Raw genomic sequence first — 26850 nt, forward strand, 5'->3', positions numbered from 1 at the left:
AATCCCACACAACCATTTGATTAGCGTGTGTAACATTGCTAAATTACTAGTTGCTTCTCAGTTCCCATTATGAAAATATCAATTATGCGCGTTAACTTCTCATCTCAATTACACGTATTTCTTGAATTGGAATATAATTAAGGTTTAAGTTCTTCTTTTCTTTCTTTTTGAACCTTAGAGCTTAGGTTGTTTTTAAGGTTTTTCATCTATATATAGAGAGAGTTGTTATTAGTAGTGGATTATTGTGAAATCAAAATTAAACAAGATTAAATCAACTATGGATAAACAATTCACGAGTGATACAAAATTACTTGCGGCTGCAGCCACATATACAAGAGAGAACACACATGAGATAGCAAAGGCAACGGGGATGGAGGAAAGCGAGGTTCAGAGACGTCTTCACCACCTGCTCGACCCCAAGAAACCCGAACCACCAGATCAGGAGGACAAGCCGGAAGGAAGCAAGCGAAAATATGCACGTTCAGGGCCCAAGAAGCGGATTGAGGCATTGAGCTATATGAAGCTGTCATATTAACTAATTATGACATTTATATCTTTCTTAGACTTTAATTTAAGTTGTTTCTCACTCTCTTTTTTATGATATGATCTATAAAAAGAGTGTATACAATTGACAAAAAGAGTAAGCAAATGACAGTAATCAATTATTTAATTTAATATATTAGATTTGAACCTATAATAATTTCTTATCCATTTTTGTCATTGGTTATTATTTCCACCTATATTCTTATGTTTTCCTTATGTTTTACTTATTCTTATCTTATTATTTGCTCTTCTTTTTAATAGAAAATATTGTTAAACAAATTTAAATAAAATTAAGAATGGTACGTTAATGTAATATTTTAGATTCATTCATATTTAACAAACTTGGTTCTCGCAGCACTGTCTTCTTTAATTCTTATTTTCTTATACATATATATGTTGAAGCTTGTTAAATAAGTTTTCGCAGCACTGCCAAAAGAATCTGAACAGATAAAACTCACTTTAGAATTTGGATTCAAAATATTTTAACTAATTGTGGCAAACATTTCAGTTATTTTTGCAAACGAAAGCAACTCAAAAATTTAATAACCTTATCACACAAAGAACAATTGAAGAAAAACATTACCAACACACATATATAGCTTAAACATAAGAATATCTCACCATTCCCACTTAGTTCTTAACTTATCAACATGTTTAAACTCAAATGCCAACACTAGACTCTCGTCCATTCTCCTCAACTCAAAGCTCTCCACTAATACATAACATCTATAACTCTTCCAATTCAAATCGCTTACATTATATCTCTCAGATTTCTTAACCACTGCTCTTAGCGGTTCACTCTTCCACCCGAATCTCTCCTCTTCCCATTTCATCTTCTCAATAACCACAGATCTCAAACCCATCCTCTTGTCTGCGACCTCAAACCAAACAATCCCATTTTCATCCACACTTCTTGCCCTTTTCCCAATATCTTGTCCCTCAAGCTTCACAACTTCTGTTTCCACTTCAACATTAACAACAACCTCGCGGTTTTCGTTGTAAGCGTTTTCGCAAGAGTAAACCTCTTCCCATCTTTGGATAAGAACCATGCTATAGTAAGTTGAACTCTTAAGCTGATCCTTTGCGTCTCTTTCCTTCACAAATATGAAAGGGACATACCATTTTCCTACCAAAATGCTTGTATTAAAATCACCTGGAAGCTCAGACCGAACCTTATTGTAAATACCTTTTGCATCATCTCTTAGACCAAAGTCTTCTGATGTCGAGTACTCAACAGTCCAATACTTTCTCTTGAGAAACTCTGGTGGTACTCCGTTAGGTGCAACGGATGTCGCAAAGTAATTTCTAGACAATGATTTTGGTTGATGGATCTCAAATTGTTGGTATATGTCATAAGGATCTGCTTGTTGTGGCTTAGCTTCAGGAACATAGCTAAAGCAAAAGCAGCAGGGGACTCTGTCTTCCTCTCTCGCATTAGCCGTAGCTTCTCTACAACACATAGTTACAAATAAAGACCTTAGAATACTTTCAAATCAATACCCTTATTTGCAAATTCTTGTGAATCACATCAAAAACCAAGAAAGTTGAAAAATATATTGCTACAATCTAAGTCATACCCTGAGTGTTTCCCGCCTCGTTTAATGGCGTAGTAACGGTTTGAAAATAACGGTTGATCAAGAACCGGAATGAAAATGACCGGATCACGATAAGCAGTGGTCACGTTATTAACCGTGATGGTGTAAGTCACAGTCAGGTTAGCATTTTGTGGGAATGGTAAGCCTTTGAGTCCAGTCCCGTAGCAAGATCCGAAGCAACAAGTTGGTCTTGACTCTTCATCTTGAATCACAAGTACACCGGAGTTTGGACTTTCCGGAAACTCCGATCTGTTTCTTTGGCATTCCGACAAACGCCTTGTAACATACATATTTTTGGCTTTAACCGGTGAAAGATAGTTCAGTGGTTTTTGTGATTCGTGTAAGTTGTGATTGGGTCTATATTTTATATATGTAGAGTAGGATAAGAAGAGAAACAAAAGTTTGTAACCCCAAAAATAAATGAAAAAATAGACTTTTTACGCGGTTCTGTCTAAAGACTTTTCAACGATCTTGACTTGGATTTTATGGAAGTCTTTTTTTTGGCAGTTTTCTAAGTCAGAATTTATTTTAAAAATCTGTCACTTCAAATTTGGGAATCTGGTGCCTGGTGGTATATATATTGTAAGAACAGAGCTTTGTGTTGTTATAACTTATAACAGAGTTCCCAAAACTAGACATCATAAAATTAAATAAAGCATATATTTGGCGACATCATGTCTAAACTCGAATGCAAAGACTTTTTAAATGGTAGAATAGCATCAAAGCACGTTATCAGCAATTTCGAAGGAAGATTTGGTTGGGATTAGGCATATGTTTGCAAAAGTATGCTAAGAGGTCAACCAAATTTAGATTCATTAAATTTACTTTTACATGAACTTGCATAAAAACTTATTCACCAAATTGATTATTGAACCAAAAAAATGAATGAAACTCAATCCCATTTGCTCTTTAACTTATCAATATGCTTAAACTCATATGTCAACACCAAACTCCCATCCATTCTCTTCAATTCAAAGCTCTCTATCAATACATAACATCGGTAACTCTTCCAATGCGATGAACCGTCTTCAAATATCTCTGATCTCTTAATTTTAGACCTTTCCTCGCCTCTGTTTAACCATCCGAACTTTTCCTCTTCCCATTTCATCCTCTCCACGACCACAGACCCAAGACCTATCTTCTTGTCTTGTTTCTCATCCCTTAAGACACTAAACCAAACAACTCCATCACCTTTTTCCTCTTTCAAATGTGTTTCTTGTCCCTCAAGCTTCACAACTTCCGTCTCTACGTCAACATCAACTACAACCTCGGAATGTTCATTGCCAATGTTTTCGCAGAAGAAAACTTCTTCCCACCTTTGCTTAAGCGTCAAGCTGTAAAACGTTGATTTCTTCATTTGATCTTTTACATCTCCTTCCATCACAAATATGAAAGGAACATACCATTTCCCTACCACAACACTCTTACCTAAACTAGTAAGCTCTGAGTCTAAGCGAAGCTTTGTGTTAATCCCTTTCGCATCACCTCTTAGACTAAAGTCTCGTGAGTCTTCTGAAGTCGAGTAACTGACCGACCAATCTTTTCTCTTAAGGTAATCTGGTGGCACACCATCAGAAGCAACAGAAGTGGCAGAGTAATAGAGAGATGATGGTCGGCTTTGATGAATCTCGAATTGTTGGTATATGTCATACGGATCTGCTTGTTGTGGCTTAGCTTCAGGAACATAGGTAAAGCAACAGCAGCTTGAAACTCTCACTTCCTCTTTTGCACTTGCAGATGCTTTCCTGTAATCACAATTAACTCAAAATTTTAGGCTGTTTTCAAGTAAACATTTTCATGTAAAAATATAAACCTTAATCATTCCTATTTACTAAAGGAAAACAAATAAATAACAGTGAAAATATTGAAATGACAAGTAATTAATAATTACCCAGTATGCTTTCCACGTCTTTGTATAACATAGTAACGGTTCGAAGACAATGGTTGATCAAGAACAGGGATGAACACAACAGGGGTACGATGTGTCTGGCTTCCTCCTCCTGCTCCACCTGCTCCTCCTCCTCCTCCACTGCTATACGTTGCAGCGAGCTTCACGTTTTGTGGAAACGGCAAGCCTTTAAGTCTACCCTCGTAGCAAGAACCAAAGCAGCAAGTGGCCTGTGAGTCTTCGTCTTGAATCACCATTATACCGGAGTTTGGACCTTCTGGTGGAAGCAAGTTCATCTCCGATGGGTTTTTCTGGTATTCAGATAAAAACCTTGTAACATACATCTTAAAATTTGGTTCTTGTGATGGTGATAATACTTGGAAAAGGAGCTCTGTTTCATCTTTATAGGCTTATGATTAAGCAAATTTTTGTAGAATAGATTTGACTTTTTGAATATAGAATCTAATCACGTCGTAGGAAAAATATCTTAGAAGGCTGTTACGGCATCAAGTGTCTTTATACAAAGCATAAAAATGCATAGAAGTCTTTGCCTTTTGATTTGACTTTATACAAGAACCTGTAATGCAGAGTATGTGACAATTGATTAACTTCATTAACAAGTTTTTGTTATAGGATTTAGGTTTTAATTGATTCTCAAAGACTCAAACTTAGAATTCATTTAAATTGAGTTTTATTACATGATTTTATTTATATAAATGCGACCTTGAGTTTATTAATACATGAACTTTCATAAACTTACTTACCAAATAAATTATTGCACCAAAAGATGACATGCACACAAAGAAACTGCACAAAAAGATGAATTATGAAACTCAATCCCACTTGCTCTTTAACAACTCAATCCCACTTGCTCTTTAACTTGTCAACATGTTTAAACTCATATGTCAACACCAAACTCCCATCCATTCTCTTCAATTCAAAGCTCTCTTTCAACACGTAACATCGATAACTCTTCCAATGTGATGAACCGCCTTCGTATCTCTCTGATCTCTTAATGTTGGATCTTTCACCTTTGTTTAACCTCCCAAACCTTTCCTCTTCCCATTTCATCCTCTCCACAACAACAGCCCCAAGACCTATCTTCTTGTCCTCTCTCTCATCCCCTAAGACACTAAACCAAACAAATCCACCACCTATTGTCTCTCTCAAATGAGTTTCTTGTCCCTCAAGCTTCACCACTTCCGTTTCTACGTTAACATCAAGTACAACCTCTCCTTTTTTGTCGTTGTTATTAACGTTTTCGCATGAGTAAGCCTCTTCCCATCTTTGTTTAAGCGTCATGCTGTAATAAGTTGAGCTCTTGACCTGATCTTTTGCGTTACTTTCTTTCACGAAGATGAAAGGGACATACCATTTCCCTACCACAACGATTGAATTCACATCGTTGGGAAGCTCGGAACGAAGCTTAGTGTTAATCCCCTTTGCATCGTCTGTCAAACCAAAGTCTTGATAATTCGAGTACCCGACGGACCAATACTTTCTCTTGAGAAACTGTGGTGGTATCCCATCAGGAGCAACAGAAGTGGCAGTGTAGTAGCGAGATGACGCTTCGCGTTGATGGATCTGGAATTGCTGATACATGTCATAAGGATCTGCTTCTTGTGGCTTAACTTCAGGAACATAGCTAAAGCAAAAACAGCAGGGGACTCTGTCTTCCTCTTTTGCACTTGCTGAAGCTCCTCTGCAATAGAAATAAATTACAAAAAGAATATTAGTTTTTTATTTATTTATGAATACGTACAACCTTTTGTGCAAGCTAGGTATGAGTTGTAAGATTTGTGGTCATACCCTAAGTGCTTCCCACGTCGTTGAATGACATAATAACGGTTCGAAGAATAAGGCTGATCAAGAACAGGAATGAACAGAACCGGATCATGGTAACTGCGCCTATGTTGACCAGTTCCGGTTCTGTAAGTCACAGTCAGCTTCGCGTTCTGTGGGAACGGTAAGCCTTTGAGTTCACCATCGTAGCAAGTACCGAAGCAACAAGTCGGCAGTGACTCTTCATCTTGAATCACAAGTACGCCGGAGTTTGGACCTTCTGGCAACGATTGTGTCGTCGAGTTTCTCTGGTATTCGGAGAGATGCCTTGTAACATACATCTTTGAATTAAGAAACTTTCAGATAATAAGGTGATTGATTAAAATTCTAGAGATATGGTATGTTTATATATAGCAGTATAGCACCATGTATTGAGGATAAAGCCGTACGCAGATTTTACAAGTTTAAAGACTTTTCAAAGATTTATGTTCACCTTTAGAGAATTCCAAATTTATGAAGACCTTGACTTGGTTTTAAACATCGTGACAATTATTAGATTTATTAAAGAAGACTTGCAAGAACGTATTATGGAGAATCAATCAAACAATTAATAAATTTATTAAAGAAGACTTGCATGAATGTATTATGTATGATAGCTCCAAATTATTACACATGAACTTGCACAGAACTTTCTCTAAATGACAACTCCACACCAGACCATAAGTTATAATCAGCATGTCTCAAGCCCACTTGCTCTTCAACTTATCAGCATGTGTAAACTCATACATCAACACCAAACTCCCATCAGTTCTCTTCAATTCAAAGCTCTCTACCAATACATAACATTTATAACTCTTCCACTGTGATGATCCGCCTTCAAATCTCTCAGATATCTTAATACTAGACCTTAGCTCATTGCTTTTTTTCGACCATCCGAATCTTTCCTCCTCCCATTTCATCCTCTCCATGACCATCGCTTTCAGACCTATCTTTTTGTCTGCAATCCCATACCACACAACGCCATTTCTATCCACACTTTTTGTTGTTTTCTCAATCGCTTGCCCTTCAAGCTTCATCACTTCTGATTCTACTTCAAAATCAACTACGACCTCTCGTTCTTCTTCGTTGGAATTAACGTTTTCACATGAGTAAACCTCTTCCCATTTTTGTTTAAGACTCATGCTGTAATAAGTTGAGCTCTTAATCTGATCCTTTGCTTTTCTGTCTTTCACGAATATGAAAGGAACATACCATTTTCCTACCACAACACTTGTGTTCACATCGCTGGGAAGCGCGGAACGAAGCGTAGTGTTAATCCCCTTTGCATCATCTGTCAAACCAAAGTCTTGGGAATTCGAGTACTGAACAGTCCAATACTTTCTCTGAAGGAACTCCGGTGGTTTCCCATTAGGAGCACTGGAGGTTGCAAAGAATCTACTAGAGCATGATTTTTGTTGATGGATCTCAAACTGGTGATATATGTCATACGGATCTGCTTCTTGTGGCTTAGCTTCAGGAAGAAAACTGAAGCAAAAGAAACAGGGGACTCTGTCTTCTTCTTTGGCACTAGCTAATGCTTTCCTGCAACATTAAATTACAAAACTTTTGAGGGGTTTTCCAGTTTTTTGGTATACACTCTTTGTGCTAGTTAGGTCTTAATTTTCAGATTCAGCACCGTAACACCGAAGTAACAGGGGAAGCAAAACAGTTAAGCATATTAAGCAAAAGAAATATATGAAAAATAAAATAAAATAAATAAATAAATATATATATATATATATATATGAAAAGATCAAGATTTTAGAGATATTTTTCTATGCATAATCCCTTATATAATAAAACAGAAGTAAACAACTTTTTTGTAGATTATATAAATTTTATAAGTTGGTTACAAGATATGTTATAAATTAAATATATGTTGGTTACAAAAAAATGTTATAGATTAATTAGTCAATATACACTTAATAATATCCTAAAGAATATTCTCAAAGAGAATATTCCAATGATTTATACAATTTCCAAAATAAAATCTTTAGTATTCCATGTATTGTTACAAAATATGTATTGTTAGACATAAAAAGGAATAAAATCTTGGCAATTTATCACATTTAATGTGACTTTTAGGATTTTATTGTGCAGTTAAAATAAAAAATTTACTTAAGCACGGATCATATTAAAACACTTTCACCAAACATGATCAAAAATTAAAATAAAAACAAATAACAAACATAACCATATCTCATACATAAAATTACAAAATTAACAATATAAAACTTACAAAATAGATGTTTTTTTCAAGCAATCATATTTAACATATGATTTTATTGCATAATGTTTTATCCAAAAAAAACTTTTAAAAACAATCATATAAATTATACAATATTCTAAAATTATAATATAAATAAAATAAATTTCAAACAGAACACGGGTCCTAATCTAGTGTAATCTGTTATGATATGAAAAACCAAATTTTGAGAGATTTCTAGTTAAAACCTTTACGTACTCATTTGTTTAGTCCTTGAAAATCACATGAAAAGAGCAAAAATAGATGTTTTCGCTTTTCTTACCCTGAATGCTTCCCACGTCTTTTTATGGAGTAATAACGATTCGAAGATAAAGGCTGATCGAGAGCGGGTATGAATAAGACCGAGTCATAAGAACTTGAATCCACAGTCAGATTTACGTTCTGTGGGAACGGCAAGCCTTTGGGTTCGTTATGATAGCACAAACCAAAGCAAGCTGTAGGTTTTGACGCTTCGTCTTGAATCACCAGTACTCCAGAGTTTGGACCATCAGGTGGTGGCCGCTCCAACTCCAATGGGTTTCTCTGGTACTCTGAGAGACGCCTTGTAACATACATCTTCACTTTAGAAAATACTAGGTGTGATTGATTAGAAATCTAAGAGCTGTGATTTGTTTATATAATGCAACCATGGATTGAGAGGTAAGCTAATTTTACAAGCTTTCTCCTAAAGACTTTTCAAAGGTTTTGACTTTTACGGTTTTATCCACTTTTGAAGTCAAAAGTTGACCTTTTAACAAGATTCACAACCCTATCATGGAGCATAATTCAAACCAAGTCGTGACTCATTAAACAGAGTCTTTACAAACACGTGTGGGAGCTTCAAATTATATAACACAAGAACTTGCATAAACCTTTCATTAAAATGAATGAACACACCACAAGTGGCACACATAACACACAAAGAAGCTGAAATAAACTCAATCCCACTTGCTCTTCAACTTATCAGCATGTCTAAACTCATATGTCAATACCAAAGTCCCATCAATTCTCGTCAATTCAAAGGTCTCTACCAAAACATAACATCTATAACTCTTCCAATGTTTCCCATCGCCTTCGAATTTCTCAGATCTTTTAATGCTAGACTTCATCTGATCGTCTTTCTTCAACCACCCGAACCTCTCCTCTTCCCATTTCATTCTCTCCAAGACCACAGAACCAAGACCTATCTTCTCAGTCCCTGAGACACTAAACCAGACAACTCCATCTGAATCCACACCTTTTGTCTCACTTGCAATCTTCTCTCCTTCAAGCTTAACCACTTCTGTTTCCACCTCCACATCCACCACAACCTCACAATGTTTATTGTCAACGTTTTCGCAGAAGAAAACCTCTTCAAACCGTTGGTGAAGGGTCATGCTGTAAAACATGAAGTTCTGCATCTGATCTTTTGCATCTCCTTCCTTTACAAATAAGAACGGAACATACCATTTCCCAACTACAACACCCTTATAGATATCAGGAAGCTCATTACGAAGCTTTACATCTACACCCTTTGCATCATCAACCAAACCATAGTCTTGGGAAGAAGAGAAAGAAACCGCCCAACCTTTTCTCCTCAGGAACCGAGGTGGTATCCCATCTGAAGCAACAGATGTAGCGAAAAACTTCTGTGTTGATGATCCTTTTTGATGAATCTCAAACTGTTGGTATATGTCAAAAGGATCAAGAGGCCTTGGCGTAGCATTAGAGACATAAGTAAAGCAAATGCAACAAGATGCTCTGTCCCCTTCTTTTGCACTAACACATGCTTCACTGCAAAATTTTAAAGAAGTGAATCCTGTGCAGAAGATTACACGTTTCGGATTACTATACTTGCTATGTAACATGAACAAAACATAAGAAAGATTCAAGATTTTGAAGTTACATAATCATCCAATAGCTAAATACACATCAAGGTAGAGAATCACCCTGTGTGTTTCCCGCTTCGCCGTATTACGTAGTAAAGATTGGAGGAAGGTGGCTGATGAAGAACAGGGATGAGTGCGACTCGGTCAAGCAAGACAATTCTGTCATCTCCGGCTATATATTGAAAACAAGCCGCAAATAAGAAACAGAAACAGAGTTAAGGAACAAGTTTACAAAGAATATATTTAAGGAGTTAACAGAAAAGTAACTAACTTCCAGTTTGGTATTTGACGGTGACTTTTGTGTTCTGAGGAAACGGCAAACCATTGAGATCACAGTCAAAGCATTTGCCAAAACAGCATGTAGGCTGTGATTCTTCGTCTTGAATCACCAATACGCCGGAGTTTGGACCTTCTGTTGGAAGCAATGTTAGCTCTGACGGGTTTCTTTGGTATTCAGACAAACGCTTTGTAACATACATCTCTTCTTGATTCTTTCTTACTTAAGATCTTCTAACCTGTCATCGTTTATATAAAACAAAGGATCATAAGAACGTGCAAGGAAGTTTACTAAGCTAGTGTTTATAAATATAATATGACATTTGACCCAATCTGAAAGTTGACTTAAACATTTGTCAGAATCTCGTGTGAATGAGTTCCAAGAACACAGAGAAATCTCAATATTTTATTGAAAAAGCTTTAGATAATAATCAAATACAATAATCACACTGACCAATGGATTCATGTCATTGAGATTGAGAAAGCTTTTGCAGATTCGTTGTGTGACAATACTTAATCCCATTTGGTTTTGACCTTATCGACGTGAGTAAACTCATATGTTAAGACCAAACTCCCATCCATCCTCTTCAACACAAAGCTCTCTATCAGAACATAACACTGATAACTCGTCCAAAAGCTACCATCTTTTGATTTCTTCAATCTCTTACCCGCCATTTCTTTCTCCTGGTCACCTTTACTTGTCCACCCAAATCTCTCTTCTTCCCATTTCATTCTCTCAACAACAACCGATCCTAAACCAATCTTTTCATCTCCAACCCCAAACCAGACAAACCCGTTTGCTTCCACACCTCTTTCAATCTCTTCTTGTCCCTCAAGCTTAACAACTTCTGTCTCTCCTTGTACATCAAATACAACATCACGCTTCTCACTTTTGTCGTCATCACAAGAAAAAACTTCTTCCCATCTTTGTTCAAGAGTCATGCTGTAATAATACATTGAATTCTTGATCTGATCCTTTGCGTCTCTTTCTTTCACGAATATGAAAGGGACATACCACTTCCCAACCACAGTGCTCATACCAAGATTTGGAAGCTCGGCACGAAGCTCTTTGTTGACTCCTTTTGCATCATCTGTCAGTTCAAAGTCTTGGGACCTCACGCATTCAACATTCCACTCTCTATTCCTGAGAAACCATGGTGGGATTCCATCAGGAGCAACAGATGTTGCGTAGTAATAACGCCTACGTGAAGACGGGTTCTTTTGATGGATCTCGAGTTGTTGGTATATGTCAAAAGGATCTAGCTGTTTGTGTTCAGCTTCAGCAACTTGCTTAATACAAAAGCATGCGGTTTCTATATCATCCTCTTTCGCATTACCAGCCGCTTTACTGCAATGCAACCAAAGATATATAAACATTTTAGGTTATATAAAAGAAGAAAGAATAGATTTTGCGGATTCAAATTCATACCCTGAATGCTTCCCACGTCGTTTAATAGCGTAGTAACAGTTTGAAGATAGAGGCTTATCAAGAACAGGAATGAACACAACTGGATCACGAGTAGCGTCATCCCCTCCGATATTGAACGTGACTGCTAGCTTAAGATTTTGCGGCAATGGCAAACCACTTAGACAAGTTTCCAACACCAACCACGAGCTGAAGCAGCATGTAGCCCGTCTATGTTTGTCTTGGTCTTGGATTACCAAAATTCCAGAGTTTGGACCTTCAGGAGGAGGTCGTGTTAGCTCTGCTGGATTCCTCTGGTACTCTGACAAACGCCTTGTAATGTACATTTTCACAGTAAACCAAATCGAGTTGTGTGATTTGGAGAAAAACTTGATCCTAATATTATAGACAAAACAGCTCTGTAGAATAGCAATTGACAAAGGTGACTTGACTTTTCAAGATGGCTCGTTGTAGGAAACTTCAAAGAAACTTACTTGATAAAGATCTTAGGCCTACCCTAATGTCACCTCTCCTCAAGTGTCTCTAAAATAAGATAAACAAAGTCTCTGCCAACTCTGTATCATGACACCCACTCTGCATCATAAAGATTCTGTCCACACCTTATTACATCATCAGTCAAACCACAAAATTTTCAGCATTGTATACAACGCAACAAGCCAACAACCACACTCTAATTAAACTTCCAGGCAATAACCATCAATTTTCAAACCAAAGGGTTTCAAAACCTTCAAGAAATCGACATGGCTCATCTGTTACGAATAGCAGAGTCTCGTTGTGGCAGAAGCAACAAGAATCCTATAAGACCAGCCTCTTAAATCACTAGAAAACGCACCAGCGGCTTCAGAAAAGATATTTCTATTATAGTGCAGTTCTTGATTGAGTAGCCAAGAAGAGATTTTTACAAAAAGCTGCGTGCTTTTAAACCCAAGATCGACTGTACCGTTCTTCATCGTGCTGCCAAGACAAATTAGGCCCCAAAGCTGCCTGCTTTATCTTTTGTATCGTGCCTGACGAAAACGTCTGAGACATTGTGTTCTTCTTCTTCAATTAGGGTTTTCGAACCTTGGGTCTGACCCACGAGCCAGTCTACCTGAACTATGAATTTTCCGGCAGAGTGACATCGTTACCTCCTCCGGCGGATTAAAGTTTTCTCACATTCCTGAATCAAAAAGGTCTCTCTTTTATTTTTGTGTTAATAAAACACTCAATTTTATTATATTCATTTAAATAGAGTTTAAAACACTTTTAGTATTTTACAATTACAGTGTAAAAAAATAAATAAGCGTAAAAAAAAATAGAAAGAGAAACTCAAGTCAATACTGTATTGAATAGTCCTCAACTTATCAGCATGTGTAAACTCATACGTCAACACCAAACTCTCATCCATTCTCTTCAATTCAAATCTCTCAACCAATACATAACATTTATAACTCTTCCATTGCGATGAACCACCGCCTTCGAACCGATCAACTCTCTTAACCTTCACTCTGTTTCCGTCTCTCTTCTTCCACCCGAAATTCTCCTCTTCGCTTTCTATCCTCTCAACAACCACAGACCTTAGACCTATCTTCTTGTCTTGTCCTTCTTGATCTTTAACATGAAACCAAACTATACCTTTAGCATCCACATTTGTTGTCTCTATATTAATTTTTTGTCCCTCAACGTTAATCACTTGAAGTTCAAGATCAACATCAACAACAACCTCAACACAATCTTTATCATTGTCAACATTCTCATAGAAGAAAACCTCTTCCCATCTTTGATGAAGTGTCATGTTGTAATACATTGATATCTTCACTTGATCTATTATGTCTCCTTCCTTGACAAATATGAATGGGACGTACCATTTCCCTACGACAACGCTCATGTCAAGACTCGGAAGCTTAGAACGAAGCTCTACGTTAAGACCCTTTGCGTCATCTATGAGATTAAAGTCTTGTAGGGTCGAAGTCGAGTTTTCTATTGTCCAGCCTTGTCTCCTTAGGGATACAGGTAGCAAAGCATTAGGAGCAACGGGCTTTGCGTAATAGTAACAACGGGAATACGATGAGTTAGTTGTGATCACGACTTGCTGGTGAATGTCATAAGGATCTGGTTGTGGCTTCTTAGACCTATGGACATGGTTAAATTTAATGCAGAAGCAGCATGTGACTCTCTCTACCTCTCTTTCATTACTATTAGATGATTCTCTGCAAAACCAAAAAATGTCTTGAGGGTCGATAAAAGCTTTATAAGATAATATCATAAGAAATAGTTATAGTCATACCTTGAATAGAACCCGCACCGTTCATAAGTGTAATAACGGTTAGAAGATAGAGGTTGACCAAGAACAGGTATGAACACAACAGAATCACGATGAACAGTATTGTTCTGTCCACCATCGTCGCGTCTCACGGTCAACGCTGCGTTCTGTGGAAACGGTAATCCTCTGAGGAAAATCTCGTAGCAGAAACCAAAGCAACAAGTGGTCAACGACTCTTCATCTTGAATCACAAGTACACCAGAGTTTGGACCTTCCGGTGGAGGCTTCTTGAGTTCCGACGGGTTCTTCCGGTATTCCGATAAACGCCTTGTGACATACATTATGTTGTGTGTTTTACTTCTATGATTTTTGTAAACAATGTTGATGTACATTTTTTATAGGTTCTTGAAATATGTTGACTTTTGGTTGGTCAAAGTTATGCCTTGACTTTTAATTATGAGTCTTATCCCAAGTTTAATGTTTTGGTGTGATGTTAGTAAATAGGAACTCAATGTATAACTGTTTTTAAATGCGAGAGAATACACTATGCTTTCTTTATAGAACTTCTTTGTAGTCGTCTTATAAAAAGTCAAAAGTCAACCAATTCCTAATCCAGGCTTGCAAACCAAACTCAGTATGTTCTCCTTAGTGTTCAACTAATATAAATTTTCTTAATATTTCAAGAAAGTTTTCGTATTTTTCCCATGCATAAAGCCAAAACTAGAACATTACACTAAGTTCTACATAAGTTCACCTATCCCGATCAAACAAAGACAACAATCGATAAAGAAGAGATACATCACCGATCCAAACAGGTCCATATCGATCCAACGGTCCACACAAAAAACGCATTACCCTTAAGGTTCCTTTTCAAGCTTCTTTACGCGTGATCCTGTGGATTAGCAAGAACAGATGGATTTAAAAAATCGTTATGTTTTCAAAACAAGTATATTGACCTTTTTAACCCAAAATTTTCACCTGAAGCAGTAGATTCCAAGAGCTTCAGTGATCTCATGAATGACCGATGTTGCAAAGTGCAAGTATAATGACACTGTTATGCATCAAATACAAAGTTGGTTTAGAGTGCAAAATATCAATAGCTAAATAAGATTTTGTTTCTTCTCTTTAGGAGCAAACCTGTGAATATGCAGTAGCCAAGAAGAACCCATACTTCGTCGACTAGAGGAACCCTGGAATATGAAGTTTCTCGAGTGTTAAAGACAAATGAGGGATGAACTTTGTGGGGGAAAATGTAAAGAGAGAAACATACCCAGCATTCAATCTCGCAGTTAGAGCATTTGCAAGTGCAAAAGGAAGATACAGTAGAGACTGCATTTTTTAGTCAAAAGATTTCATAAGATTGCATTTCCAGAACCAGTAAGATGAAGAATTGGCCAGAGAATAGTTATCAGACTTACCATGCACATGTTTGTTTTCAGTCCTTTTGGCTCATCACACAAGTGAGCAAGAATCATCCTTCCCTATAAAAGAAAAACATAGATACTTATGTTCTGTTACAACCTTTTTGACTACAATATTGATCTAACTTAAAACTTTTGAATCAAGACATACCACTAGAAATCCAAATGCAAGTCCAGTTCCGAGTACAACTAAGTGAGGGTACGTTGCTATGAGATTGATTGGAGACAAGTAATCCCTGGAAGAAATAGGATACAAATCATCTTAAAATGACAAATTAGAGAGTAAGATTGTGTGGTCTTTTCAAAAGAGAAGAAAACAAGACTTTACCATATCAAAACTCCTCCAAGTAGGACGACGAAGGGATACAACTGAAAACAAGATATAAACAGAACATTAATTTCGCAACATAAATAAGTACCTGTAAATTAATTGGTAGTTAGGAGATTACCATAGCTAATGCCAACACCATGCTTCCTTGTCTTGATTGAACGACTTTGTAGACATTTGACACACTGAAAAAACACAACCGCATATGAATCAGCTTAGAAACCACAACTTGAAAGAACTCTAGTTGAACACTCGAGGATATGCTTTTTCAATTATATCACAACTTTCACTTTTGAGAAAGAAATACAGAATCATGTGAAAAAGTTAAGTTCTTTTTTTGAATCTATTTTATCACACAAGTTTAAAATTTCTATATCGATTGTTAAAGTTTGAAAGACTTACTTGAATGCAACAGTTGGTATAACAGCAAAAGCGATCATCATGTATAGCACTGCTCTAGAAGTTTGGATCTCTAAAACACAGAACAATCAAGAGCTCAAAAACAAACTTTTATAATGAAATCAAGAAAAGTATCGCAGCAAGAAAAATTGTAGGAAAAGCAATGCCGGAGATATTTTACCATTCACAAATGGCACCCAACTAAACAATGGTATGGACTGCCCCAACTGCTGAGCCCACCATTCAGCACCTTCAGACAAGGAAAAAAAAAAGATCGAGTTGAAGTAAAGACCAAACCCAAGTCTAGAAAGAATTCGGACTGTAATGAGTTGATTACAGATTGTCCAAGCATTTTAAATATGGGTGAAGTTTTCAAGAATTGTAGATAAGAAAGAAGCATACCAACAATGGCTGTGAAGAAGTGGCTGACAAATATAAGTGCAAGACCCTCTGTAGGCCCATTGATAACAGGAAGAATAAGTGTGTTTGTGAAATAGCTAGAGAAGGTTAAGGAAATGTATTAGAAATCTCTAAAAACAATTTTACACAAAATATTGATGTTTTATAAGACATAAGAAGGAAGTTGCAGGCAGTACTTACTGTTCCCATGTAGCTCCATAAAACGGAATAGCTGAAATGACCCAGAACCAGAAAGTATCTCTTCCACACATCGCGGTGCTTCCAAATGCCATGGCTTCAAACTGTTTTCATTGTAAAACCTTCAGCAAGATTCCAGGATGAGTGATAAAAGGAAATAAAAAGATAACAGCATTGTTGATTTCATACCGCACAAGCAAGTGCATCACAACCTGCAATATTGGAACACATGTCAGAAAAAAATCTAAACAAACTGAAGACAGATAATCAAAAGAGGAACATGGGGAAAAATAAATCACCATGATCGAAAAGCTCTCCAAGGGGGCTAGAGGAATTTGTCCTTCTTGCTTGCTTCCCATCAACCGCATCAAATGTCTAATAAAAGATCGAAAGGTGTCAGGATAAAAACTTATTCACAAGCAGCTAACAAAGTTAACTTCTGAAAAGAGAGAGGCGCATACCTGATACAAGAATAGAAGTAAACCATGTGCGAAGTGAACCCATCGTGGAGGAGGAGAATCCAACTGAGGTGAATATATCTAAGACAGATAAAGAAAAGAGTCTTCAAAATCAAATCCATATGCAGACAGAGGAAAAATTTAACAAACAAAAAAATAGCCAAATGCTTCCAGACTAAAGAAAAAGACATCAAAGAATCATGACTCACATAGCCTAGCAGGGAAGATGTGACTAGAAACATAAACCCCATTAGCGTTATCTGCGAGACAAAAACACAAAGTCAGAAGTCGTTAACTCGAGCGTATTGATCATACCACATAACCTAAAATGGACAAAGAAGGAATTACTTATACCATGTTTGGTCTGGATATGGTTCAAAGGCAGTAACAGAGAAACACACATGAAAAGACAAGCAGAGTAAAAACATAAGTCAGCAGATAACCTCAACAAGCAAAACTAAAAGGAGACTTCTATTATACATAGCGAAATAGCATCAAAGAGATACACTTACGGCATCCATAAAGGGAAGACTTTGACAAATCGAGTCCAAAAAGGTTGAAGCACGTATTTGGCAAGATAAGAGTGATCCACTCCACTGTATTTGTACCTATGAAGAGCTGCTACACCATGAGCTCCTATGTAACCCATTCTTGTCTACTGCTGATTCACAAAACAAGATTCCCAAAATGGGTACTGAAATTTAGTGTCAAAATTCAAAACTAAAAGACATTAAAGCATGGATCTTTAGTGTCTCACTGGCACTATTAACATTCCCTAAACGCTAAAATCAACAAAACGAGCATAACCCATCTACAAAAAGAACAAAACTTTGCTCGGAACTAAGACGGTACATTCGAGATTTGGGTAGAAATCTGAATTTTGGATCCTTTTGCTACAGAGAAGAGTAACTTACGAGACGGTCCGGTGGTTCTTGGCGGCAAAATCAGATTACGAGCCTTTCTCGTCTCGATTGTCTGAAAAAGAGAAAAAGAAAAAGACAAAGAGAGCGACGTAATCTCTCTCTCTATTGCCCTATAGCAGCGGCGAAGCGGGACGAGAGGACCAGAAAGCTAAGAGGGCTTTGCGTTTCCTCCGCGTTTTCCACACGTGTTTTTGCTATATTTCCCTTTTTCATTTTTAGTACTCCCTCCGTTTTAAAATATAGGATGTTTTAAGTAAAGCACGCAGATTAAGAAGTTTTTACTTTTAACAAGTTCAACCAATCAGAACAGTACTGCATAATATAAAATACTAAACTAATCTAAAAGTTACATTGAAATTTGAAAGCATCTTATATTATGAAACAATAAACTTCTCCAAAACATCTTATATTTTGAAACGGATGGAGTATTATTTTTAGTATTCACAAAATAAAAATATCTTGCTAAAGCCGACATCAACAAAATAATTACAAAACTTGATCGGACATGCAATGTTGATGTTGTTGTTGTTGTAATTAGGCCTGGGCATAAAAACCGTACCCGAATACCCAACCCGGAACTCGACCCGAAAAACCGGGTTTGGGTTGGGTTCGGGTTTGCCTATAAAACCCTATTGGGTTCTATTTTCTAATACCCGTGGGTTTGGGTTAGGGTCGGGTAATACCCGGTACCCGTTTGGGTACCCAATAAACCTGAACATATAAACATGTTTATAATATTTATCATTAATATAATGCAATTACCCTAAAGTTATGATTATAATTTTGAATATTTCATTTAGTTTTATACCTAAATATCAAAAATAATCAAAATATCTAAAATATATTGTCACATAAGTCAAACTTTAACTAAATTTATTTAAATTTAATTAATTTTAATTATATTTTTTCGGGTACCCGGTAGTTCGGGTACTAATTGGGTTCTGAAAATTGTAACCCAAACCGACCCGAACCCGGTAATACCCGAACCGAACTGAACCCAAACATAGTAAAATACCCGAATGGGTTCTATTTTCCATTACCCATTAACCCGAACCCGAACGGGTAATACCCGAACCCAAACGGGTAACCCAAATGCAACACTTTAATGTTAGTTAGACTTGTGTGCCTTAACTTGTTAACGATGCAAAACAAATGTCCAACACTACTTGAATGACAACTAAACAATTGATGGGGATGTTTAATCTTTGGAGTATAAACAAATGAGAAAGAAGTAAATATCAACAACTATTAGAAACTCTTTGTACCATCTTTGGTCAAATTACATTTAAAGTTTTTACTCTTGTGGATTCAACAGTTTTGTCATTTATCCACAATCATATACAAAGCATGTTCATACATGATAACAATAAAGAGATAGGGAGGAGAGTCAGATTCTTCAATCTTGAAGGAAGAGGAACTGAGCTTGAGGAGAAACACGCGGATACCTGAGCAATTCGACAACCATATCCATTTTGGCATCTTTATCTGTTAAACTCGAGGATACAATGACTGTATCCAAAACTGGAGAAGTTCCCAGCAAGAATCTGATAAATTCCAACTCATTTCTTATGCCAGAAACGTCTGTCATTTTCACGGTTTCGAGTCTTGGCAGTTGGTAGTCGAAGTAATCTCTTTCGAAAAGGTCAAAACCTTCTTCTTCAAGAGGAAACAGTTGAATTGGTGAAGCCTACAAAGATAACATAAGATGATGAACTGGAGATCAATAGCAATTTATGGCCACATTACGAAAAGAGAGAGTTAACATACCGAGACTTTGAGCTCTTTAAGGTTGGGAGAGTGAGTGACCAAACGAAGAAGAACTAGTACCTCATTAGCATCTTCAAAACTTACTTGGTATAGTTCTATAGTCTTAAGATGAATATAAGTAATTGGAAGCCTTCCCGGGTCATCTCCTATGCTCAAGTACTGAAATCAACGAACGGAGATACATATATAACTTTTTTTGATAACGATAATGTCTCCTAAAGTACTAAGATGAAGGGAAGTTACCTTTGTAAAGTAGATATAACCAACGAGCTTCTCAAGAAGGGGAACACCTCCAAGGAACTTAACAAGATTATAATCAGAACTCTGCTCAAAATCAGTAACATCCTCATGCATATACATTGAAACCGATATTGCAACTAGCTTGGGAGTATTCTCAAGGAAAATGTCTTTGAACTCGCCGTCTAGATACAAGTACATGAGATTCGGAGCAGATATACTCAAAACCAAACTGTCAAAGTAAGACAAAGACAAAAACTCAAGAAGCGGACATCCAGAGATCAGACTCTCAATCACCTCAGGAGCAACAAGGATCTGGTGAAGGTTCAAACTCTTGAGAGACGAAAACCCTTTGAAACACCGAGGAGGATCAAACTCGCAATGACATAACTCCAAACGTGTCAGTTTCAAACAGTTGAAGAGACAAGAAGGAGCCCTGAACTCTCCTTCACCTAACTCAAGAACAAGCTCCTTAATCCCATTCCTCGAAAGGAAAAGCAACCACTGATCAATATCAGGACGGCATTGCAAGAAAGAAGTAGAGAGCTGAAACTTATGGATAGGTCCTTGGTGAAGGAGAAGCACTCCAGTAACGAATCTGACTAGATTGGTCTCAACAACGCAACGGTCAGTAGAAGGAGAGACACATTTCTCATCAAAGACGAGATCAGTGAGTGTAGACCATTTATATCTCCATTTGCTAGATAACACACTTGTTCTTATCGCATCTCTAATCGAAAGACGAGTCAGGATATTCTCAATTATGCTTTGTGGTAGATCGCTTATGAAATCTGGTGATTCTACCATCTAAAACATGAATAACATATACAATAATCACAATCAATGCTCATTACATGCAAAAACAGAACAACATAAAAGTTCTTGCATTTTGATTTCAAACCCAGGAAATTGAAAAAATTGACCTCAAACAAATCCAATTCCTAGAAAACCCCATTCAAAACCTTAAAACCCTAATCAGTAATCACCTTTCTTGGATAAAAATCACAATAAGATTGAAAAAGAGCCCACCTTTGATCAAGGAAAGAGACATAGATTGCGATTTTTTTTTGCAATGCAACAAAACCAAAAACTCGAAATTTTGATAACCCAGAAAAAAAAGACAGAACCTTTTTGTTGTTGTTGTTGTCTCCTTTATCTGGTTTTGTCGAGCGGTGACTGACTTGATCGGTGAAGTTCAAATAGAGAGAGAGAGAGAGAGAGAAATTAGCAGACGATCGCTGATTTTGCTCTCATCATCGTTTTGCTACATTTTTCGTTTCGTTACTTTTGCGTTTTAAGGTTGCGTTTGCCGGTTGGTCAATATATTATCTGCCTAAACTCGCCTCAAAGACCGCGCGTTACATTACATAACTAAACTATATAATAGTATTTTATTTGTTTTGTCCTAGACGATACATTACGGCATTACGCACGCCAATCAAATTGCTTCTGAGAAGCCGATATAGCATTGTAAGAAGCATGAATCAGTTAGATATTTTATTATGAATGGTGAGTGATAATACAAAACGAGAATTGAATACAATACAATAAAAGGAGATTTGGAGTTTGTTTCAGACTACATACAAATCAATACAACTATAATTTTCCAAATCTTTAAGAATGAGAGAGATCCTAAATACATTCTGTACCATGAGTTGGTCCAATGTTTGAAGATTGGAGACGATCATGTCGGTAAAAGAATCTGAACATGTTAAGAGGTAACGCCGTGCTTTTACATGTCATATTAACCAGACGAAAGTTACTACCTTTGTGATCTGATATCAGTCTTCGTGTTCTTCTTCACCTTCAGAATCTGCAAACAAAAAAACAACCGTGAGGGTTTCTTCTTAATTTGGATGGTGTGGTTCAGTAATCCAGTTCTTACCAGATCTGACATCTTCACTAAGCTTGCCTCTATCTTGTATTTGTTTCACAAGCATCCGATACATCAAAACCCACCAATAAATGTGAAGCACAAGCAAGCAATAGAGGAGAGTGTTGAACATGTAGTAGTATATTGGTCCTTCGATTGGGTGCTTGTCCTTATCAAGCTCCAAAACTACTTCATAACTGAAAACAAAGATGTAATATACACATAAGGGGGGCATATATTTCAAGAAAACTATGAAAAGGATAACATACAAACCTTGTGCTCCATAAGATCCAAAAGGGATAGTAAATGAGTCGGAGAATGATCCAAGACAAAACGAAAAGAATGAATGAAATGCTCGCAACTCTTTCAGCTCCACTATATTTAGACATTTTCCCCACTTCAAGAAACACATCACTAGCGTCGTGAAGTGCCAGAACAACCGAACCAACACGGGAGAAGCTATACCGAAACAAGATAGATATATCAAAACAATGTGGACCAAAAGGAAATTAAATCTACTTTCTCCGGATGTGACAATGGAAGCATACCTAGCTACGTATGAGAGGACTATAAGAATAAGGGTGGCGATATGATGACCCATTGAAACTCCAAAATCAGAACGCCTCGTTTCCCAGAAAACCAGAGCAAATATAGAGTATGTATAGAACCCAGCCACAAACATATACAAAAGCTTCAACTTTAACCTGCATAAAAGTAGATATATATCATGATCAAAGCAATTACAAAAACGAGAGTTGTGGCCTTGGGAAAGATTCTTACTTGGTTTGTTGATCAGGCCAAGTCTGATCTCCAGGACCAACCCAAAAGTATTTAGTGTTCATAAACCAAGGCTCATTGTAAGTCACAGAGAGAGCAAGAATCTCAGCTGATAGATAGTAAACACACTTCCAAGCTGATTCTTTGAATTTTCTGATCTTCTTCTTCCTCTCGGCTGTGTCATCTCCCATATCCTGCCTATGTTTTCCATAGATCAAATGTTTTGCCAATTTCTACAAACAAACACCAATCATCCAAAAGTTCAAGTTATAAAAAAGGAAGTGAACCAACCCACAAAACAAAAAAAGGAAACTTTTCCAAACAAAGTAACCAAAAAGGCAGACACATGAATGATGCAGAACAAAAGAGAGAATAACAACACAATCAACATCACAACACTTACTATTCATTCTCACACACACTGAACACTTGTCACAAGTCACAAAAAGAGAAACTTTCAGATACAATCATTCTTCTTTAGTAAAAGCTTTTCTAAAACTTTCAGCGGAAGCAACAACAATCAGAAAAACAAAAACAAAACAAAACAAGATCATCTATAAACAGAGTCGGATCTCTCCATAATAATAATGATATATCTACCTCGAAGACGAATCTATCGAGGAGAAAACGAATCGAAGGGAAGAAGAGAGCAAAAAGAGGAAGAACACGAAAATCTTGGTAAACCGGAGATGATTCGAGTTCCCAATTGATTGATCTCACCGATTCGAGCAAACCCATCTCCGAAATTTCCTCTCTTTAACATGAATCAGGAAAAGTTTCTTCTTCCCGGAGAAAAAGGGATCTCTTTTATTTTTATTTTTGGGGGTTCTGATTCAGGTGGGGGGGGGGAGTTATAATGCTAGTTCAAGTACTATACTGCTACCCCCAAATTTGATCGAGTCTTCTTACCAACTTGGCAACTTACGTGAATCAAAAAAACTTTGTTCCAAGTAAGCAAAAAGATGAACTTTGAACCTTCTGATTCGTTTAGAGTCTCCTCTACTGTCCAAAAAAGTCTGCAACTTGTCAACGCGTTAATAAATAAAGAAATTAGTACTATCTTTTTTAGCTGGCCAGGCCAATAATGGATTTGATTATATGCTTTTCTAATTGATATAATTGGATTCATTATTGCATGGAAGAATCATAATATGAAAATAATGATTCGTTTTGTTTACTTTTATTATGATATTGATATAATTAACAAAATACAATTGGATAACATATATTGTAGGGGTATCAGTGTATCACGGATGAAGGATAAAAAATGAAAAAAAAAAATGAAAAAAAACTAAGGATGATGATAAGAATATAGTGTATGAATCTCAATTAATTCGGCTCATTATTGTGTTTCACACTCGTTAAAGCTTTTGTCCACACATGCTCTTTAATTAGTCAGTCGGTGATTATACTACTACTTAATTATATACTACTATATATGTTTCATTCTTTTTTCAAAAGATCAAAAGTTTTCGAACATAATAGCTAGCTAATGTCTCTTGTATATTCAATATTATATATACACTGTACTGATGGATTTATATGGTTTCGTGCAGGTTCGTTAGTCATGGTTAAGTCTAGTTTTTTAAAAAAATTTGGTGATTTTCTTATATTAATGCTCTTCTTCATTGTGACGATAATTAATGATCCTAATTTTAGACGAGGATAAAAAGTTTTTATATAATTTATAAAGGATGACATTGTTTTAGAATTTTATGGCTTGGTACTCTTTTTTTTTTTTTTTTTTTTTGTAAATGGATGAACATATACATTCTTTTTACTACTATCACCAATATCATACTATCTGTCATAGTATTGGAAAACAGTATAAAAACTTGATAGTATAAGTATATTTTTCTTCTCACAAAAGGAAGATTGTATACTGTATTAAACAAAGACAGTTATACATGAGCTATTTTAAACTTGAAACTAGAATTTAGACTTGTTGTGATACCCCATCCCCCACGACAAGTAAAAGATTTAGACGTGAAACTAGAATTTTAATTTAGTATTACGGGGAATCAGACAGAAAAGAAATATATATAAACGCATATACAAAAACAATCTTAAAACTATAAGTACTTATTTAAAAGGTCCATGATATTTCGATATATTGAAAGTCACATTGAAACAAGAAGAGGTGACGTTTCCTAGGAGAAATGAAAGCGTTGACACCAAGATGCCAAAGTTTGACTTCCCTTTCTCTCTCTCTCTTTCTGCTTCATCGATCTTTCCTCCTTCTGCTTCATTATGAAACCCCCATTTCTCTATACAGCATTTATGGTCTATCCAGCCGCATCTTCGTATTTTATACTACTAATATACTAAAGTCAAATATCTCTGTATATTAGTATTTGTTAATAAATTTATCTGTATGGCCTTTATATACAAAATAACACTTTTATTTATTCAACTCTTAGAGAGAAGTAGAAGAAAAAGGAAAGAAATGATGAAGAAGAAAAGTGAAGTGATGATCTTCTTCTTCTTCACTCTAGTATTGCTTCTAAGCATGGCTTCACGTGTTATTTCAAGAGAAGATGGTTTTGCTCCTCCTAAACCATCTCCCTCCGCACATGTAAGTTCGTCTACACACTGTTTTTTTTTTTTTTGGTTCGTCTTTCTTTTTAATTTAAGGGTTTTGATATAGGTTTTGCATATTATTTTTTCGATTCTCAGCATAATAAATTTCTACTGATGTATGGTTTATTGGTTGATAGTAACCGTAGAGTAATTGATCAAATTATATAAGTTGATAAGTTCATTTGAAAGATAATAAATTAAATGAGTAAATTCGAGTGTGATTCATCTCTCTAGTTTATTAATTTTTGGTGGTGGATCTAGGAGAAAGCAAGAAACAGTAAAGGTGATGGAGATGGAGTACTAGAGTGCAAGAATTCAGACAGTGAAGAAGAATGTCTTGTGAAGAAAGCCGTAGCTGCTCACACCGATTACATCTATACACAAGACTTAAACCTATCTCCTTGAAACAAGAACTATTACTATTTGTCTCTTATTTAACAAACTATAAACGTAAGCAAGGTCTCCCTGACCATGTGTTTTATGACTTCATCATGTTCTTTTATCCTAAGCTTCGTTTAGTTTCTGTTAATATATCTCTAAGGTTGTGATAGCACAAAGTTTAATTGGGCTAGACGACCAAGAAACTTTAACTTAGCTGTTCGGACTAGAAAAAAAAAATATGTGGGCTTTTGTCTTCTTGTTATAGGCCTAAATAGAAGCTTATAGCCATCCTGTAATGAAAGATACATGCAGAACGTTATATGAATAGATTAGAATATAAAAGAAGGTAGTAATGTAGTATGACTGTATGGTATGTTACATATATAATAGAAACGGTGAGTGATGTGATTACTTGTGTAACAAATTTTGAATAGGAAAAAAGGATTAGATATGTTAAAATGTGTTTACATGTGTATATTTGTATAATACTCTTTTGATAATTAGTTTCCATTTATATTTGTGTGTGTGTGTGTGTGTGTGTTTTATTTTGAACATTTTTTGCAGAGGCACTATCACCAGGAGCCTCCACCTGCTTTTGTCTAATTTCAGTCAACTACCAATACCATCCACCAAGTTTTATAGTCTTATATTCAACCATTGACAAAAATATCTACGATTGATGATTCAACAAATAATATGCAACATGTTGATCTATTTCTTGGCTTGGAAAGGCGTTTTTTTATAACAAAACCACAAAAACGTAAGTGTTTCAACAGTAAACGTATTAAACTTTCTATTCTTCGGCCAGTTATCGATCCAAATGTAATTCCAAAACTAGAATAATTATTATATTTAACAAAGATGTTAACACATAGCAATAACATAAGAAAGCAAAAGAACCAATAAAACAACGTCGAAGATAATTTAACTATATTTTCCAGTATTATTATGATGTACATTGATCTCTCTCTTTTGATTTGATGTGTTTGGATTCAGATGAATATTATTCGTCAGGTGAAATTTTTGAAAAAAAAAAACAATTTCTAGGTGGCTTTGTCAAACTTGAATTAGCGATGCTTCTTAAATAGTTAAATGGTTAAAATAAATAAGTACTACTACAAAATGAGAAAAAGGGGGTAATGATTGAATGGTTGATTAAAATTGAAAAGAAGAAGGTCCACCATTTTTAGCAAATCAACTTCATC

The 26850-nt window shown here is 36.1% G+C and overlaps 11 protein-coding genes across 14 annotated transcripts; 1 reads left to right on the top strand and 10 right to left on the bottom strand.

Annotated features, from left to right (window-relative positions):
- LOC104755631 lies at positions 1072–2495 on the bottom strand. The gene is made up of 2 exons (XM_010478044.2): positions 2121–2495; positions 1072–1992 (listed from the first exon to the last, which is right to left on the bottom strand). Exons 1-2 carry the CDS (start codon positions 2426–2428, stop codon positions 1161–1163), a joined length of 1140 nt encoding a protein of 379 aa, XP_010476346.1. The 5' UTR covers positions 2429–2495; the 3' UTR covers positions 1072–1160.
- On the bottom strand, positions 2715–4894 carry LOC104755633. Its single transcript, XM_010478046.2, has 3 exons — positions 4791–4894; positions 4030–4603; positions 2715–3883 (listed from the first exon to the last, which is right to left on the bottom strand). The coding sequence occupies exons 2-3, from the start codon at positions 4368–4370 to the stop codon at positions 3031–3033; spliced, it is 1194 nt and encodes a 397-aa protein (XP_010476348.1). The 5' UTR covers positions 4371–4603; positions 4791–4894; the 3' UTR covers positions 2715–3030.
- On the bottom strand, positions 4716–6181 carry LOC104755632. Its single transcript, XM_010478045.2, has 2 exons — positions 5836–6181; positions 4716–5728 (listed from the first exon to the last, which is right to left on the bottom strand). The coding sequence occupies exons 1-2, from the start codon at positions 6147–6149 to the stop codon at positions 4885–4887; spliced, it is 1158 nt and encodes a 385-aa protein (XP_010476347.1). The 5' UTR covers positions 6150–6181; the 3' UTR covers positions 4716–4884.
- On the bottom strand, positions 6408–8823 carry LOC104755636. The gene is made up of 2 exons (XM_010478050.2): positions 8376–8823; positions 6408–7389 (listed from the first exon to the last, which is right to left on the bottom strand). Exons 1-2 carry the CDS (start codon positions 8666–8668, stop codon positions 6549–6551), a joined length of 1134 nt encoding a protein of 377 aa, XP_010476352.1. The 5' UTR covers positions 8669–8823; the 3' UTR covers positions 6408–6548.
- On the bottom strand, positions 8955–10456 carry LOC104755635. Its single transcript, XM_010478049.2, has 3 exons — positions 10232–10456; positions 10021–10132; positions 8955–9865 (listed from the first exon to the last, which is right to left on the bottom strand). The coding sequence occupies exons 1-3, from the start codon at positions 10437–10439 to the stop codon at positions 9031–9033; spliced, it is 1155 nt and encodes a 384-aa protein (XP_010476351.1). The 5' UTR covers positions 10440–10456; the 3' UTR covers positions 8955–9030.
- Positions 10728–12863, bottom strand: LOC104755634. Its single transcript, XM_010478048.2, has 3 exons — positions 12136–12863; positions 11666–12037; positions 10728–11584 (listed from the first exon to the last, which is right to left on the bottom strand). Exons 2-3 carry the CDS (start codon positions 11986–11988, stop codon positions 10750–10752), a joined length of 1158 nt encoding a protein of 385 aa, XP_010476350.1. The 5' UTR covers positions 11989–12037; positions 12136–12863; the 3' UTR covers positions 10728–10749.
- LOC104755639 lies at positions 12903–14443 on the bottom strand (the record flags this gene model as incomplete). The annotated part of the gene is made up of 2 exons (XM_019239563.1): positions 13929–14443; positions 12903–13851 (listed from the first exon to the last, which is right to left on the bottom strand). Coding segments are annotated over exons 1-2 (1317 nt in total), but the record flags the coding sequence as incomplete, so codon positions are not given.
- Positions 14562–18204, bottom strand: LOC104755637 (choline/ethanolaminephosphotransferase 1). 2 transcript variants are annotated; one of them, XM_010478052.2, is made up of 19 exons: positions 18022–18204; positions 17620–17765; positions 17462–17471; positions 17317–17367; positions 17111–17188; positions 16949–17024; positions 16839–16861; positions 16653–16753; positions 16455–16549; positions 16234–16302; positions 16056–16125; positions 15775–15838; positions 15654–15694; positions 15477–15561; positions 15323–15385; positions 15175–15233; positions 15042–15094; positions 14883–14955; positions 14562–14796 (listed from the first exon to the last, which is right to left on the bottom strand). In XM_010478052.2, the coding sequence occupies exons 2-19, from the start codon at positions 17754–17756 to the stop codon at positions 14775–14777; spliced, it is 1170 nt and encodes a 389-aa protein (XP_010476354.1). In that variant the 5' UTR covers positions 17757–17765; positions 18022–18204; the 3' UTR covers positions 14562–14774. The 2 variants fall into 2 exon arrangements, with proteins under 2 accessions (XP_010476354.1, XP_010476355.1); XM_010478053.2 differs by having other exon boundaries at positions 17620–17768.
- On the bottom strand, positions 19257–21356 carry LOC104755640 (F-box/FBD/LRR-repeat protein At1g13570). Of its 2 annotated transcripts, none has more exons than XM_010478055.2 (4): positions 21162–21356; positions 20041–20841; positions 19798–19956; positions 19257–19717 (listed from the first exon to the last, which is right to left on the bottom strand). In XM_010478055.2, the coding sequence occupies exons 2-4, from the start codon at positions 20839–20841 to the stop codon at positions 19427–19429; spliced, it is 1251 nt and encodes a 416-aa protein (XP_010476357.1). In that variant the 5' UTR covers positions 21162–21356; the 3' UTR covers positions 19257–19426. The 2 variants fall into 2 exon arrangements, with proteins under 2 accessions (XP_010476357.1, XP_010476359.1); XM_010478057.2 differs by lacking the exon at positions 21162–21356 and adding an exon at positions 21064–21143.
- LOC104755641 (LAG1 longevity assurance homolog 3) lies at positions 21510–23611 on the bottom strand. Of its 2 annotated transcripts, none has more exons than XM_010478059.2 (6): positions 23405–23611; positions 22688–22917; positions 22456–22611; positions 22181–22366; positions 21920–22104; positions 21510–21847 (listed from the first exon to the last, which is right to left on the bottom strand). In XM_010478059.2, the coding sequence occupies exons 1-6, from the start codon at positions 23420–23422 to the stop codon at positions 21816–21818; spliced, it is 807 nt and encodes a 268-aa protein (XP_010476361.1). In that variant the 5' UTR covers positions 23423–23611; the 3' UTR covers positions 21510–21815. The 2 variants fall into 2 exon arrangements, with proteins under 2 accessions (XP_010476361.1, XP_010476360.1); XM_010478058.2 differs by having other exon boundaries at positions 23285–23608.
- On the top strand, positions 24846–25793 carry LOC104755642 (phytosulfokines 1-like). Its single transcript, XM_010478060.2, has 2 exons — positions 24846–25259; positions 25526–25793. The coding sequence occupies exons 1-2, from the start codon at positions 25059–25061 to the stop codon at positions 25667–25669; spliced, it is 345 nt and encodes a 114-aa protein (XP_010476362.1). The 5' UTR covers positions 24846–25058; the 3' UTR covers positions 25670–25793.

The sequence above is a fragment of the Camelina sativa genome, chromosome 17, assembly GCF_000633955.1.
Source record: "Camelina sativa cultivar DH55 chromosome 17, Cs, whole genome shotgun sequence".
NCBI classification, from domain to species: domain Eukaryota; kingdom Viridiplantae; phylum Streptophyta; class Magnoliopsida; order Brassicales; family Brassicaceae; genus Camelina; species Camelina sativa.

Bases quoted from the DNA above. Each gene is read 5' to 3' on its own strand.
- LOC104755631 (XM_010478044.2), bottom strand. From the start codon at position 2,428: ATGTATGTTACAAGGCGTTTGTCGGAATGCCAAAGAAACAGATCGGAG. The intron at 1,993-2,120 runs GTATGACTTAGA...TATGTGTTGTAG, and splicing joins CGAGGCGGGAAACACTCAGG to AGAAGCTACGGCTAATGCGA.
- LOC104755633 (XM_010478046.2), bottom strand. From the start codon at position 4,370: ATGTATGTTACAAGGTTTTTATCTGAATACCAGAAAAACCCATCGGAG. The intron at 3,884-4,029 runs GTAATTATTAAT...TTGTGATTACAG, and splicing joins AGACGTGGAAAGCATACTGG to GAAAGCATCTGCAAGTGCAA.
- LOC104755632 (XM_010478045.2), bottom strand. From the start codon at position 6,149: ATGTATGTTACAAGGCATCTCTCCGAATACCAGAGAAACTCGACGACA. The intron at 5,729-5,835 runs GTATGACCACAA...TTTCTATTGCAG, and splicing joins CGACGTGGGAAGCACTTAGG to AGGAGCTTCAGCAAGTGCAA.
- LOC104755636 (XM_010478050.2), bottom strand. From the start codon at position 8,668: ATGTATGTTACAAGGCGTCTCTCAGAGTACCAGAGAAACCCATTGGAG. The intron at 7,390-8,375 runs GTAAGAAAAGCG...TTAATGTTGCAG, and splicing joins AGACGTGGGAAGCATTCAGG to GAAAGCATTAGCTAGTGCCA.
- LOC104755635 (XM_010478049.2), bottom strand. From the start codon at position 10,439: ATGTATGTTACAAAGCGTTTGTCTGAATACCAAAGAAACCCGTCAGAG. The intron at 10,133-10,231 runs GTTAGTTACTTT...TTCAATATATAG, and splicing joins CGTCAAATACCAAACTGGAA to CCGGAGATGACAGAATTGTC. The intron at 9,866-10,020 runs GTGATTCTCTAC...AAAATTTTGCAG, and splicing joins CGAAGCGGGAAACACACAGG to TGAAGCATGTGTTAGTGCAA.
- LOC104755634 (XM_010478048.2), bottom strand. From the start codon at position 11,988: ATGTACATTACAAGGCGTTTGTCAGAGTACCAGAGGAATCCAGCAGAG. The intron at 11,585-11,665 runs GTATGAATTTGA...GTTGCATTGCAG, and splicing joins CGACGTGGGAAGCATTCAGG to TAAAGCGGCTGGTAATGCGA.
- LOC104755637 (XM_010478052.2), bottom strand. From the start codon at position 17,756: ATGGGTTACATAGGAGCTCATGGTGTAGCAGCTCTTCATAGGTACAAA. The intron at 17,189-17,316 runs GTGAGTCATGAT...TATCTGTCTTAG, and splicing joins CATCTTCCCTGCTAGGCTAT to ATATATTCACCTCAGTTGGA. The intron at 15,562-15,653 runs GTAAAGTCTTGT...TATTTCTTCCAG, and splicing joins CTTGGAGGAGTTTTGATATG to GGATTACTTGTCTCCAATCA.
- LOC104755640 (XM_010478055.2), bottom strand. From the start codon at position 20,841: ATGGTAGAATCACCAGATTTCATAAGCGATCTACCACAAAGCATAATT. The intron at 19,957-20,040 runs GTAACTTCCCTT...CGTTGATTTCAG, and splicing joins GTTATATCTACTTTACAAAG to TACTTGAGCATAGGAGATGA. The intron at 19,718-19,797 runs GTATGTTAACTC...TTATCTTTGTAG, and splicing joins TTAAAGAGCTCAAAGTCTCG to GCTTCACCAATTCAACTGTT.
- LOC104755641 (XM_010478058.2), bottom strand. From the start codon at position 23,422: ATGGGTTTGCTCGAATCGGTGAGATCAATCAATTGGGAACTCGAATCA. The intron at 22,918-23,284 runs GTAGATATATCA...GTTTGTTTGTAG, and splicing joins TCGATAGATTCGTCTTCGAG to AAATTGGCAAAACATTTGAT. The intron at 22,105-22,180 runs GTTTGTATGTTA...CTTTGTTTTCAG, and splicing joins TGGATCTTATGGAGCACAAG to TTATGAAGTAGTTTTGGAGC.
- LOC104755642 (XM_010478060.2), top strand. From the start codon at position 25,059: ATGGCCTTTATATACAAAATAACACTTTTATTTATTCAACTCTTAGAG. The intron at 25,260-25,525 runs GTAAGTTCGTCT...TGGTGGATCTAG, and splicing joins AACCATCTCCCTCCGCACAT to GAGAAAGCAAGAAACAGTAA.